This window comes from Caloenas nicobarica, chromosome 3 (genome assembly GCF_036013445.1).
Source record: "Caloenas nicobarica isolate bCalNic1 chromosome 3, bCalNic1.hap1, whole genome shotgun sequence".
Lineage (NCBI taxonomy): Eukaryota > Metazoa > Chordata > Aves > Columbiformes > Columbidae > Caloenas > Caloenas nicobarica.
In genome coordinates this window covers 101,550,769-101,564,537 of record NC_088247.1, presented here as the reverse complement: position 1 = coordinate 101,564,537, position 13,769 = coordinate 101,550,769, and the positions used below count along the sequence as shown (strand labels likewise).

Here is a 13,769-nt window from a genome sequence, read left to right as displayed (position 1 = left end):
TCTGATCTGATGGTAGGAGATGTAGGCACCATTGAACATTGTTGGTCTTCTGAAAGTGTAAACCATATTTCAGATACAGAGCAAGATTATGATGATGTATTGAAGCCAACTGGTATAGCAGGACATGGTGAACCCAAACAAAACAAAAACAAAAAAAACCCCACACAAAGCAAAATGAAGAGAATCTTCTGCTGAGTGCCTTCTGCTCCGTTTTTCATGTAACTGTTAATCACATAAAATATCCTCGGTTGGGCTGTAGTAAGTATTTACCTTTATATGGATAACGCTACACCACATTTCAACTTAGCAAACATATTCCCAACCCTGTACAGATTTACGTTTAACTTTAAGCTGTCCAAACATTGTATGCCCCTTGGACCAGCTCATGTCTTACGATCAAAGAGTGTGCTCTACACAGAGCTTGGACTACAATATCCTCAGAGTCCCTTGTTTCTAAACTCATGCAACCACTTATTTTAACTTTTAGAGTTCAGTTACGTATGATCACAAGCTATCACAATTTAGCACTTTACAAATATGTGCAACTAGGAAGCTAAACTGAAAAAAAGGAAATAAAAAGCAAACACGAGCACTATTCCTCAAAGATTTTGCAAAGTTTCTAATACAGCTAGAAAGTAATAATCTATTTCTTTATATACTTTAAACTGGCAGATACAGTAATACAGTAGATAATGAACACTGACAATTGCACATATACTCCAGGTATCTGTCAATGTACTGAATTCAAATCACAAACAGAAATCATGTGTGAATATAGCTGAGATGTAAAATCCAAGCACACAAGAAAAAGAATGAACATAAATGAAATAATCCGTGTTACATAACTCAGCAAAGGAAGTGAAAGAAAAAACATCACAGGATGCAAAGAAAATACTAAATCCAACAGCTGCTTGATTTATTCAGCCCATTAAAATAAAAAGGTAAGAAAATGTGGAAGAAATTATGTACATATATATGGATGAATCTTAAGAACACAAGTCAAAGAATCTACAATTAAAGGGTTGAGCAAAAACTAATATGTATTCAAAATGAATACAGTCATCAAAACAGGCAGCCAATCCAACATTAAGGACAAAAGTATATTTAAAAAAAAAAAAAAAAGTATGACTTTCTCTCTTGAGTCCTTGACAATCAGCAGGTGAGGAATCCCAGATCCCCAGCTATGGTCTTTAGACATTACCCCAGCCTGCAAGCTGGCAAAGTCAGACATTTCCAGACTTCTTTATCTATATGGTGAGGTATAGCAAATAACCAGTAGCAGCAATGGTGGCCTCTGGACCACCATTAGCAGTGGCAACCGTTGGTTCTGTCCTGAGCTGGGCATCACAACAGTTTGGATAACACTAGAGCAACGTGTCTTACAGTCTGGAAATCCCCAGTTGAGGTGGCTTACCTAATCGGATGCTGTCTCATATTAAAACAGGAATTAATTTCATTCAGTCTTAAGGAAGAGAAAGTCAGGAAAGCAGAGAAGTCATGGGAACCCAAGGACAATGTCAGCAGGTGACAGGGATTATCAGTTTCCCAACCAGCAACTGGGAATCCATCCTCAAAACCTTAAAGGAGAGTTATCCTTATACAGATTTCAAATGGACATCACTGAATTATTACGAGTCTTAGGATGGGTCAGACAGCAACATCATATTTTCTCTTCCATCATCAGCCTGCCAAGAGTCCCTCTTCTACTCACAGTCTTAAGATGCTCCTTGCCTTTTAGGAGATGAGGAAAGGCACAGTGCTGTAAGAGACATGATCACATATCCCCTTCTGTAATGTTGTGATCCCTACATCATCACAGGCTCACCGGGAACTCCACCTATAATTTTTTTTCCTTAATTTACCAAACTAACCAGAACCCTTCCAATCCCAGGGGATGAGAGCTGTTGTGTTAAATATCTTTCTTGTTTCACCACACATCTAACAAATAATATATTCATTTTCTACCATCTTCCTACCCCCCAACAGCTGACCTAAAATTAGGCACAGCTTTCTATCTTTCCTCAAAAATTACCTGGAGGTAAATTTACAACTCCAGTATATGATAACTATACTACCTGCCAATATACTTGACAGTCTCTCAGTTTGCTTTTTCTTGTCTTTTTTTTTTTTAAATTAAGAAAGTGGCTCATACACCATTAATATTTCACTTTATCATAGTAACTTTAGTCTAATAGTCAAGTGCTGTGTTTAATTCAGCTTCTTTAGTTTAGTAATTACTATGTGAAGGGAAGGAAAACATACAGATGGATACAGGTGTCCAGTTTGTCTCTTCTATGCTACCCCAGAAGGCTTGACACCACACACTTTGAAAATAATCCTATTTAAACAAAATATTACACATGACTAGGAAATTGATTTAATGAGTAACAGTGAAAAAGCTTGTACACAATACCAAAATACAAAGTTTTACAAAAGGTCAAACAAAAAAATAACAGCAGCAATAATAATCAATATTTTATCTTGTAATATTTAGAAAACATCAAATTTGATTTTTATATGAGCACTATACTCCTGCCATCACTGGATAAGGAAGAATAGCTTTATTAAAACAAACCTTTAAATGTGGTTTTTATTTTATCAGTCTACTTTGCTTTGCAAAGGTTGAGGGATTAAACTTCCCTTAGCCTGTTTACAAACACTGCTGTAGGTATACTTTCTCTAATAATTATGCCTTTCATTGACTAATTCCAGCATCTATATTAGATCAACCCTCATTGCTCATAACTTTCTGCAGATAAGATTTCTCTGGACTATGCAGTAGATGGAGCAAGAGTTTCATTGCGAAGTGTTTTCACTTCACAAACTTTCTTTGTTCATGGGCATCTTATGTCTATCACTGGAAGCAAGAACCCTCAAAAGCAGCCAGCCTTGTTCATTTAATATCAAATGAAGAAAAGCAAATTTGAAAACCTATCGTGTATATATACCTGGTAAATACTACTCAAAGAAAGTATTATTTTTTATACATATCATTGTATTGAATGATTACAATTGTTATTCCTTCTGGAGTCTGATCTTAAGGAGAAAAATACTACTTTAGCCCTTAACCAAGTAATGACATTTTCCCGTTTTTTTTTGTTTGGTTTTTTTTTTTTTTGTTTTTTGTTTTTTGTTTTTTTTTTTTTTTTAAACCACTGGTAGACAATCCGAAATTGCAGTGGGAAGAAAATCTGATTACAGTTGGAAAAAATTACTAAATAAAAACCCAAATGCTTCAAAGAATTCTATTACCTTCAATCGATAATACTATCTGGAATAGAGATATGAGTAAATACATTACATACGTAATCCATTTGTGGAAAACAACCATATCCTCTGTAAGAGCTCAATGTAGCATTTAACAGGGTAAGGTAATTGCCGCAGCAAGAATCAGACTCTTCTTAATGTGCAAGATTCTCTGAGTTTTTGAGCTATGCCTCTGCTTATTTTAAGTAATGACAGAAACATCTAAGAATTAGGAAGATACTTATACACAACTGAAGCCAAGCATGCACTCTCAAAAGGAATTTCAGATATTTACTGTTTATGCACAAGTAATTTACACTGCTGCTACACGTACTGCAGTACGCCCTCCACTTTGCTTTCCCTAATTCTGCAATTCTCGCATGTTAAATTCCTTGCGTATCTACCAAGTTTATCAAGAAAACCTCTCTCTCTACAAAGAACATTATAAAATTGTATGTATGTCCTTTCTAAGTAATTATTATAAAGCTTTGGTTACTCTCTGCTGTTATCTGAGAAAAGCAAGCACAGTTAACTTTACTAGGGGGGAGCGAAGGAAATGCAGAGTGAGGAAAACACAATCTGACAAGTATTTAAAGTTGTAACAAGCCTTTTTGCTAATAATTTCAAGAATAGTCCCCCAAACTAGAAACAATTCCCCTCAATCCACCCACAGCAGAGCATTTCTTCACTCCCTTTAGCTTAACAATTCAGATTATTCCCATAATAAAATGCTCCTCGGGATTCATACAAAAGGATATTTATTACTTGAAGGATAAACAGGAGCTACAACTACGTAGCTTCAGTAAAGCTTTGTATTGGTTTTGCTTATGTCATTAAATGAGCAAAACTGGAAAAGGTCCCAGAAAGAGCGAGAAGCATAAGGAAGCTGGCAACAAGCACGTAAGCTCAAGCACAAAAGCACGTTAGTAAGCAAAATGTGAGGGAAAACAAGGTGGGGGAGACAGAATGGGATAAGATAGGAAATTACAGGTATTAAATGGTGAGCAAGTTCATGAACATGGGTAAATGGACTTTCAGAAAGATGGGTTCGGGAAGTATGCAACAATAAAGCTGCTGTGATGGCAGGTTGCAGACTACTGCCAAGTTTTAAAATGAAATTGGTCAAATATTTGAGGGACTAAATAAGAAAAATGGTCTATGTGAAAACCTTTAACATTAAGATGACAAATAAATGGCCTTTTCCCCTCTGAAAAAGGGGCGCTGCTTGGAGACAAGCAAAATGTTTTTACTTTCTTTTTCTTTTTCATTCTAAGCATTGGGTTAAGAAGGAAAAGAACCAACAGTGGGTAAAGTAGGAAGCGGGGAGGAAAGCTTCCAAGAGAGCTGAAAGTAGCATTCTATCGCAGTGACTAAGGCTGTGCCTCCACTTACAAAGAAGGTGCGTTTTACTGCATCACAGTAAGGCAGGGGCCCTCCTATAGAAGCACGGCGGAGCAGAAGTACTACAGGTTTTACCACGAGGTTAGCCTTGGGCGGGAGCCTTTACAGCAAGCCCTGCTGGAGCTTCATCTATCCAAATCGCATCTATTTTCTCCAACCACATCTGTCTAATGAAAGATAACACTTCTCTCTAAGAACCTTGCCTAATTTTGTCTCTGCTTGAGATTTTAAAAGTTATCATGCACTACTATTACTTTACAATACAAAAACAATTAGACTTTGTCACCAGTAATATTACTCACTCTTGCAAAAGACTGCCATGGGCTATCAGGTAACTCTGTATGTTCAGCTGTGTGAACATCGATGTGCTACCCAAGTGCTTTCAGAGGTGAAATAAAGTTCTGTCTTCTTATTCAAGCTATCCATATCACAGCTATGTATGTTTAAAACACAGTTCTGCAACACAACTGGACAAACCTCCTTATGTAGAATCAATTAAAATATATCATAACTTTGGATATCATTCTCTGCTCTGATTAACATGATTATTTTTCTACTTTTGTGAATTCTACAGGCCAGATGTTTAAATATAAAACAGGATTATTACTCCACTTACTGCCAACACAGCACCATGGTCATGGTGAACACGGCAGACACTGATCTGAAGCCATGAATGTGTTTCATTCTCTCCTCAGTACAAGTCAATTATGTTTATCAATTCTTACCTGAGAAACCATTAGAAGTATGAACACACACATCATGGTATTATACTTACTGGGCATCCAACATGACTGAGCAGTTTAAATAATGTTATACTGCTTATTTTTTCTGCAAGTGCTTCTTTAGATTGGGTAAACAGCTTGGAAATTAAAACAATGAAACTAGCTAAAGCTTACTGTAACCGAAAGTCCTCTTTCTGATATATTGCCTGTCTTTTGAAGAATGCAAGTGTGAAGAAAAATAACCCTTTTTTGTCAAAACACATTGTATTACTGTATTATGAATGTATATGTCTTACATTTTTATAAAACATTGCAAACTTGAGATAGTTGGCACACAAATGGCCAGGAGTCATTGGTACAGAGTACTCAAGTCTTTACAGAAGAGCACTTAAGTCTTTACAGAAGTCATCTTGACAGTAAACCATGTTAATGCTAAGAAAACAAGTGGAGTGCAGGCAACTTCTCATAGTATCACTGCCAGCCTACACCTAAGGTGTCCCACAAGCATAGGAATAGAAAGATGAAAGAAAGAAAATCACTTTTCCCTTGATCCATATACAACAAACAACAGAACACAAGAACTTGAAAACATACAGACAATGCATTCATTCCAGCAGAACAGAGCACCTGCTTTCCACAACAATTTAAGTGATGTAAAGTGACTGTCGATCAGCTGTCCTGATAAGACTGAGAATTTTAGAATAACATCATGATCTTCTGTTCTACAGAGATGCACAGAAAACCTGCGCTCTTGGCTTTTACATAGATACAGTCTATTGATCAATCATTACAGCTTAAGCTGTGCCTCGGCTCCATGAGCACGTCCAGTTTATTGCTTTAGAGGTTAATTGCAGCCCAGCTGAATTCAACTGTGCAGACGCCTTATTATGACTGTGAACACGCACCTTTCAGCATAAGTTGCATTTTCTTTGAAAGCCTACATAAAGAAATCCCTAACAAAATGCTCATCTGAAAACCAACAAAAACCACAAAAACACACCTTCTTTTGTAACTGCTATCTCAGTTCACAAAGCAGCAGGATTATCGTAAGCACAGAGAGTACTTTCCACTGCTTGTGCCTTAAACTATTTTACCGTGATAGCTACAGCATGTTTGGTCACTACTTAGAAAAAATCAAGTGAAACAAGCACAAGGAGACCTGCCTTCAGAAAAAAGACCATCTAGTCTCTTGCAATTTTTAACCTTAGATTCGCTAGGATGCTCACCAAAACTGCCTAACCTGCATCATCACATACAGCTACAAAGTCTGAAATTGACCTTGAGATCTCAGCAGTCTTTTAGCTTTAGTATTTTACTAAGTTATTCACAGAAAAACAAAAGAAAAGAGAAATTTTCTTTCTTAGCACTGGGCAAAGAGAACACAAAAACATGTTAACAATTTAACAGGCTTGGTAGCTGATGTGGAGAAAGAGCTTATTCTTAAAACTGGGATTCAGTTGCATTACATTCATTACACTGAATGATGTGAATGTTTTGGTGAAACCTGTTTTCATAGTTTTTTCAGAAATATTCAACTGTGGAGAACACTTCTTAATTTACCACTACCAAGAGAGAAGTAAACATTCCAAAATGAAGACCCAGAAAAAAATTGTCAAGTCATTAAAAAAAAAAAGTTGTTTTGGTGATTCCGAAATTCCAGGAAGATTAAAAAAAAAGGGCGGGGGGGCGGGGGCAAGCAAGCAAGCATTATGTTTCCAACAACAAATAAAATTAATAGATCATGTCATGACCACAAGACAAATAAGCTCAGTTTGAAACATGTCACTGTCTGCAGCAACTTACAAGTAGTATATTTAACCTGGAGGACAACATAGAGCAAAAATGTATATTTTAAAAAACAAACGCAAAAAAGGTTGAAGCTACTAAAAGATAATATCTAAACAGAAGCGATAAAACGCTTTCTCTCTCATATCACAATATGTGAAAGGTTTGCTCAAACTCTCAAGTTGTTCATAGGCCAATTCGTAAGAAATCCACCTTTGGGCTTTATTTGCACCATAGATTTCTAGCTCTACATTAATAGTACAAGCATCTCTCCTTTTTACAAGATAGTTTCTCAATTAATCTGCACTAGTGGAAAACAGTGTCTAAAATTCTCTCTCAAACATTAAGGCTAGGTCTCTTAAAATCTGAGAACATGAAAAAATTCTGCAAGTGCAAATATAAAGCCCTGATTGAGAACATAGTTTTAAAGAAATGGCTGTATATGCACATAAACAGATTGCTACTTTATCTGTGTTTAAACTATTGATATCAATTAGAAAAAGCTCCCTCTGCTAAGCAACAGCAATTGTGATGGTAAAAACTTACCACATCTATAGTGGAAAGATTAATTTCTAAATACAATTGGATGCTATAAGGAAAAACAAATCCTGCCTTTACTGATGAACAAAACATTAAGGGCAGTTAGAAAAATTAAAAAGTTGTATTGATATGAACAGTAAGTCCATGTGATCAGAAAAATTATGATGGTAGAGACCCCACCGATAACAAGGCTCCATGGAACATAATCTTCTTGTTCTAGTTCAGCATTTAACTCCACTGACCAAGTAAGTACAGTTTTCAGAACGCCAACTACAAACAATCCAACTTCATGTTTACCTATGAACCTCATGTGAAATGAAACAAGTAGTACAATCAAACTGCATTAACTCTTTCTGAACTTCAACACTATATGCCTATATGGCTATATTTACAATGCCTAGAAAGAACAATGAAGTGTGAAGCTACATTTTCGCTCATTTGTTCCAAAATATTTCTCTTTACCAAGGGAAAATGAGACTGAACATTTGTATCACCTGTGCCATGACTCTGAGTTACACAGAAGGTTAACTTCAAAATGGATAACCTGCTTCCTAACAAAATGAACCCTGCTCTTTCTGTGCATAATGTTCTAGCTAAACATGTGTTTTTCCCCACAACCTAGGAGCTTGCTCAAGACCTGAACAAAAACAAAACAAAACAAAAAGTCTGCATAGAGAAAACACAAACCTTCAAAATAAGATTAGGAGAACATGCCCTGTTCTTACCATTCAAACAAACATATGACCTACTGGTGTATTTATGATAAAGAAAAATAATCTTACAAGGAAAAAAAAACCCACAGGCATTCTCTACTTTGCTAAAGCCCATCTCTTGTGGATAAGAAAGATACAGCTGTACTCTTGAACCCATAAGGATTGGAAATTAGGCCATTCTTCTGCTTAAGGCACTGAAAGAAAGAATTCTTGTCAGATACTTTCTCCCACGCCCCCTCTGTCCAAATCAAAACCATGTGTTCTTATTGTGCAAAAGCAACTCCAGAAGAAAAAACATAGAAGTAAATTAAACATGGTATAATTACTATAACCCTAACCTGGCCATTCCATTCCATCCTCTTACCTCTTGCCCTGTTCAATTCTTTTTCCTCTTTAAAAAGCAGCCGTCTCCTTGTCTCCACTACCGAAAAGTCATCCTTAACCACACCCACTTTAGCTGCCATCTGAGACATGACCCTCCACTTGTCAGCCTGCAAATGGGTGTGTGTGTCAAAACTATAATTATTTGTATGCTAATGAAGCAAGTCACATGATCACAGGTCACTGTATTGTCCTTAAAACTTCCTCTGCCATGACATCTCTTAATCATTCTTGTATGGCAGTGGCTAGGCAAGATAAACCACAGTTCCCACATTCCTCCTTGACTCTGGCCAGTGTTACCATCCAGCACTTCTGCCTTGCTTGGTGGTTCTTCTGTTGTAAACATGCAAGATCTCTGGAGCAGAACTGACCAACTTTTACGTGTCTGGAAAGTACAAAACAAAGTAGTACCTTAAAACTTAGCTAGGTGGGTGACACCACAAGATGGACAAACAGTAATACCTTCATAAATGATAGTAACACCTCCCAAAGATTAAACTCCACTTACTACAGAAAAAAAAGTATTCTTATGCCAGACTAAGCAGTCCTTATGTCAGAAAAAGCAAACTACGGCATTCTCATTTTCATTAATTTTACTAAAGCAAGTAGTATACAGCCGACTGTGAGTCTTTTCCTATACACAGTTCCCCAAAAACATTTCAGATAATATAATACTGATGTATTTCTTTTATTTTGCCTTAAATCAGGAAAACCATTCCCCAATTCAATGACATGATACAATACAACATGAAGGAAAAACATGAAAGCCTCACTTTCCTCAATCAATACCAACTCAATGAAAGCAAAAGAGCAACCAGCTCAAAACATTTGGTTCCCATCTCTCTCCATCTCAGAGATGGGAAGCTCAGTTCATCCAAACTAATCCCAACTGCAAGTGTCTGAACACACTGAAACATTACCTACCACAGCCTATGTAAAATGTTAAGTATTTACAGCTTCCTCTTGATACACGTACAAAATCAAAACACAGGAAAAATAATTATTTTCAACACTTTTGCCTCTCACTTGAAAAAAAGGAAATCTGGTAACAAGCACAAAAATAATCTTTACTGCACTGTGTCCACCTAATAATTTCCCCAACTTTCCCAATAAACTGTTCAATATGAATAAGGCCAATCATATTCTATTTTGTTCCCTTAAACACAGCTTTTGTGAAAGAAAAACAACATTTCTAATGAAAAATATTTATGGACATATGCTAGGAAAGTTAAACATAGCACTGAGAGACCTAAAGAACAGCAAAAAGTAAAAGAAAAGAAAGTGTGTGAATTTCTGTAACACAGGCATATCAGTTACACACATACTGACTGTTTCACAACAACCGTTTCCCTCCACCTGTTGTTTGTCCGTTGTCGGCGGTCCCTGTACCTTTCACTCCAGCTTTCTGATAAGACCTTATCAAGTAATCTGCTGCATGATCTTCTGCCTTCTAGATTATTTTCAAAGGGCACTGTTGGATAAAAGGCACAAAGAACTATAGAAATATGCACGTTTTTCACCCGTCCTACCAGGAACTCCCGTAACTCCTCAGGGAATGTATATTCTTATGATAGGTGCTATACCAAATTACTATTTTTTTTTTTTAAATGACAGGACACATGCTTAAATACTCACTGAGAAAAGCATATGCTGAAATTGTATTTATTTTCTACCTTAAAGAGCACGGAAAGCAGCTGCTAAGAGACAGAGGGTGGTGGTGGTAGGGTAGCTCCCCATGATTTCATGCAACGGCCTCACGCCACGTGCAATGCACAGCTGGATGTGTACGTAGGTTTGTACTCAGAACCATCAATCAGCTTTCCCTGGGACACAGAGCTACAGTCTGTCCCCCGAGAGCCACACAATGGAGCAACATGGCTGAGACAGCCACACATATGAGACGGAAGAAAAGAGTGCTCTCCTAAAGATCACCATTAGCTGCAGAACTTGGGAGAGCTTCACTAATATATGTACTTGGGAACCGGAAATACCAGGACAAAAATCACTCATATGCATGCTGCTCTTTAACTCCTCATTCTTTCCAACAATTTCTCCCTTCTACCACCTCACTTACCCAGAGCTCACTAGCTACACTTTGTGCATCGAGACCCATCAGCCCACACACTTTTCTGGCCCATTACTATTTATTAGCAGAAGGAAGAACATTAAAAGTAAATTAAGAGTCTCACCTCACCCTGACAGAGTCCATTTTAAACCAAGGAATGCTGCTGTTTGGGAAATCGGCAAGAGATTTCCTCCTCCTCCATCCCACATTTGACAGGCGGGAGCAAAAGCTCTGACGTAAGGGAGACCACGGGTACCAGAGAGGGCTTCCCGAGGCTCCCCGCAGGGCAGAAGCAACCACCTCAAGATACCTGCTCCAAAACCCAGCAGATGCCATAATAATGACAGCACTAGAATTACTTTGTGCAGAGATGGGAACTTACTACCACACAGCTCTTTACTGGCAGATTATATTCATTAGTATTAGGTTACAGACTTTTACCAAGATTTTCAGGAGCAAATGTGCAATTTTCAATACGTTGATATCCTTTACAAACCTGGGCTTTTTTACATACCAAACGCACTCTCTGAAATAATAATAAAAAATAATCCTCACTTATCTCTAGGTGTCAAAATAGAGCATTAAAAAGTAGCATAATATTTTCTAAATGAACTACTAAGACTTTAATTGAAGTCTTCATTCTACAGAAGTTGATGACGTTCAAGAATATTTCCATTAGCCTTGTACAAATGTAATTTGCAAGTCTTATGTACTATATTACTAGATATGCGCATAAATATTTCTTATCCCTTCCTGTCATCTACCTCTCATCTACATTCCGATATATATTTGAAATGGAGATTCATGAGTAACGTGTATCACTCAAACCTGGACTTCATCATTTAATTAAATCTAAAATTTCATTTTTACCTCAAGGACTTGCTTTTCTTCTGACACTAATACAGGACTCAGCAGCCCACAAAAACTAAGAACATATAAAGTATATCTATTTGCTTTGAGCTTTAACTAATAACCGGGCTGATATGAAGACACTAAGCCAGGGGTTTACTTCTTTAACTATATTATCTCATTTCTGTTACCTTTGCCTTCCAAACCCTCTTCTCGTGTCCACTTTTCATTTAATATAATTCAGTAACCTATTCAGTAGACACTGCTGCTTTGGCTTGCACAGTAACAAACATGAGCTCCTACTGCTGGCCAGAACTTTTATAGATTGATACAATACAAACGAGCATCTTCTTCAACCCATTTCAACCCACCAGGCCATCTTCCTTTGTTTCTTACTGGTCACTTTCCACTCAAGTAGAAGTTGGGCTTGATTGCAAGCGCTATATTTCCTACGACTCCTTTTTTCTCTCCTGCGCCTTCTGCCACCTTCCCAAAGGCAACTAACGATATCTAGCACACATTCCAAACATACCTCTCTAAATATTGGTCCCCACACTTAAGATGAAAATTTCACACCTCCCATGCTATTTAAATAATCACCACCGATGGACAGGACCAGACATGGTCCAGGATTTTAAGATTTCTCAGGTACCGCATCTATCATAACCAAGACTGCAGGAAGACTGCCACAACAGAGAACAACGCTGCTTCTACTCCATCAAGTCCAGGCGGAGCAGAGGAAAAGCACAAAGATGTTTAAACAGAACACAAAGGAAAATACAAACAATCAACTCGGGAGGTACCAAGAACATGACCACAGATTCTCTCGGACGCAACACAAAGCAAAACAGAGGAAGGAATACAGTAACGGCAATGCCGGGGACCATCGTCGAGGTGCAAACCAAACAAAGAGCAACTACGACTGAATCCCAGAGAGGTGAGACAGGGCCGAGTGCCAGGCGGTCAAAAAGCCCACAAGTGGGTGCCCCGGCCCCGGGACAGGGGTGCCTGGCGTGGGGGCCGGGTGAAGGCAGGGCAGCCCGGCCTGCAGCCACGGAGGCCTCTCCCCGGCAGGGGACCGAAGCCAACCGCCTGTGTGCGCCTACAGCCAAGTACATATAAGGGCAGTCCGGCCCGGCCCGGCCCAACAACGCGTGGAAGGGGGTTGCCCGGCCGCCGTGCGGAGCGGCAGCCGCCGCCGACCCTGCGGGCGGCCCGGGGCCGCGGGCGGGCTGGGGCGACGTGGAGCCCAGCGCGCCGGACCCGCCCCGGCAGCGCCGCATGGAGGAGCCTGAGGCGCGGGCAGGCGGCGGTGCCGGCCCGGCGCTGGGGAGCGCCCGGCCGGCCGGGCGAGGGGACGGCCGCGGCCCGCCCACCCCTCGGGCACCTGGCCTGGGCGGCAGCGCAGGCCGGGCCGCCGCCAGGTGCCGGGCAGAGGCGGCTGCGAAGGCGGCAGCGGGCCGGGGAAGGGGCGCGGCGGAGGGAGGCCCGGCGCCGTACTCACGTTCTCCGTGTCCCGCTCGTTGACGGTGGGAAGCGGCGTCCGAGTGGACATCTTGTGGGCCGCAGCGGCGCCGCACCCGGCGCGCTGAGGGGAAGGCCGCCCGCTCTCCTAGGCCGCGGCGGAGGCCGCCGGCTGTCCCCGCCGGCAGCCGGGCGCACACGGCGGGACGCGGGCCTCCTGCCGCGCTGCCGGCCCCGCTAGGCGCCCGGCGCCATGGCCTCGCCCGCCCGGCCGACCCTCCGCCCGCCGCGCTCCCGCCCGCCTCGCCGCCGCCGGGCTTCGCGCAGCTCGGCCGCCGGCTCCTCCTCCTCCCTCCTGCCCGCTCAGGTGAGCGGCCGGCAGCGCAGGGGGGGCCGCGGCGCCTCCTCGCAGCATCCGGCGGCGGCACCGACTCCTCCTCCCGCCGCTGCTGCCCCGCGCTCCCTTCGCCGTCTCACCCCTCCCCTCCTCCTCCTCCTCCTCCGTGCCCCCGCCCCGCCGCGCTGGGCCCGGCCCCGCCGGCCAGGCCCCGCCGCCCCGCGCCGCAGGAAGCGCCGGGCGGTGCGGACGGGCGCGGCAAACGC

General features: G+C 41.0%; 1 protein-coding gene across 7 annotated transcripts in view; it reads right to left on the bottom strand.

The window, feature by feature from the left end:
- The window catches only part of MARK1 (microtubule affinity regulating kinase 1), a 58,624-nt gene extending 45,171 nt beyond the window's left edge, over positions 1-13,453 (bottom strand). For all 7 annotated transcript variants that reach the window (XM_065630588.1, XM_065630592.1, XM_065630589.1 and 4 more), the window contains exon 1: positions 13,207-13,453. In XM_065630588.1, the coding sequence (XP_065486660.1) occupies positions 13,207-13,257 (51 nt within the window). In that variant the 5' untranslated portion in view covers positions 13,258-13,453. The remainder of the gene's footprint in view (positions 1-13,206) is intronic.
- Between the last annotated feature and the right edge of the window lie 316 nt (positions 13,454-13,769).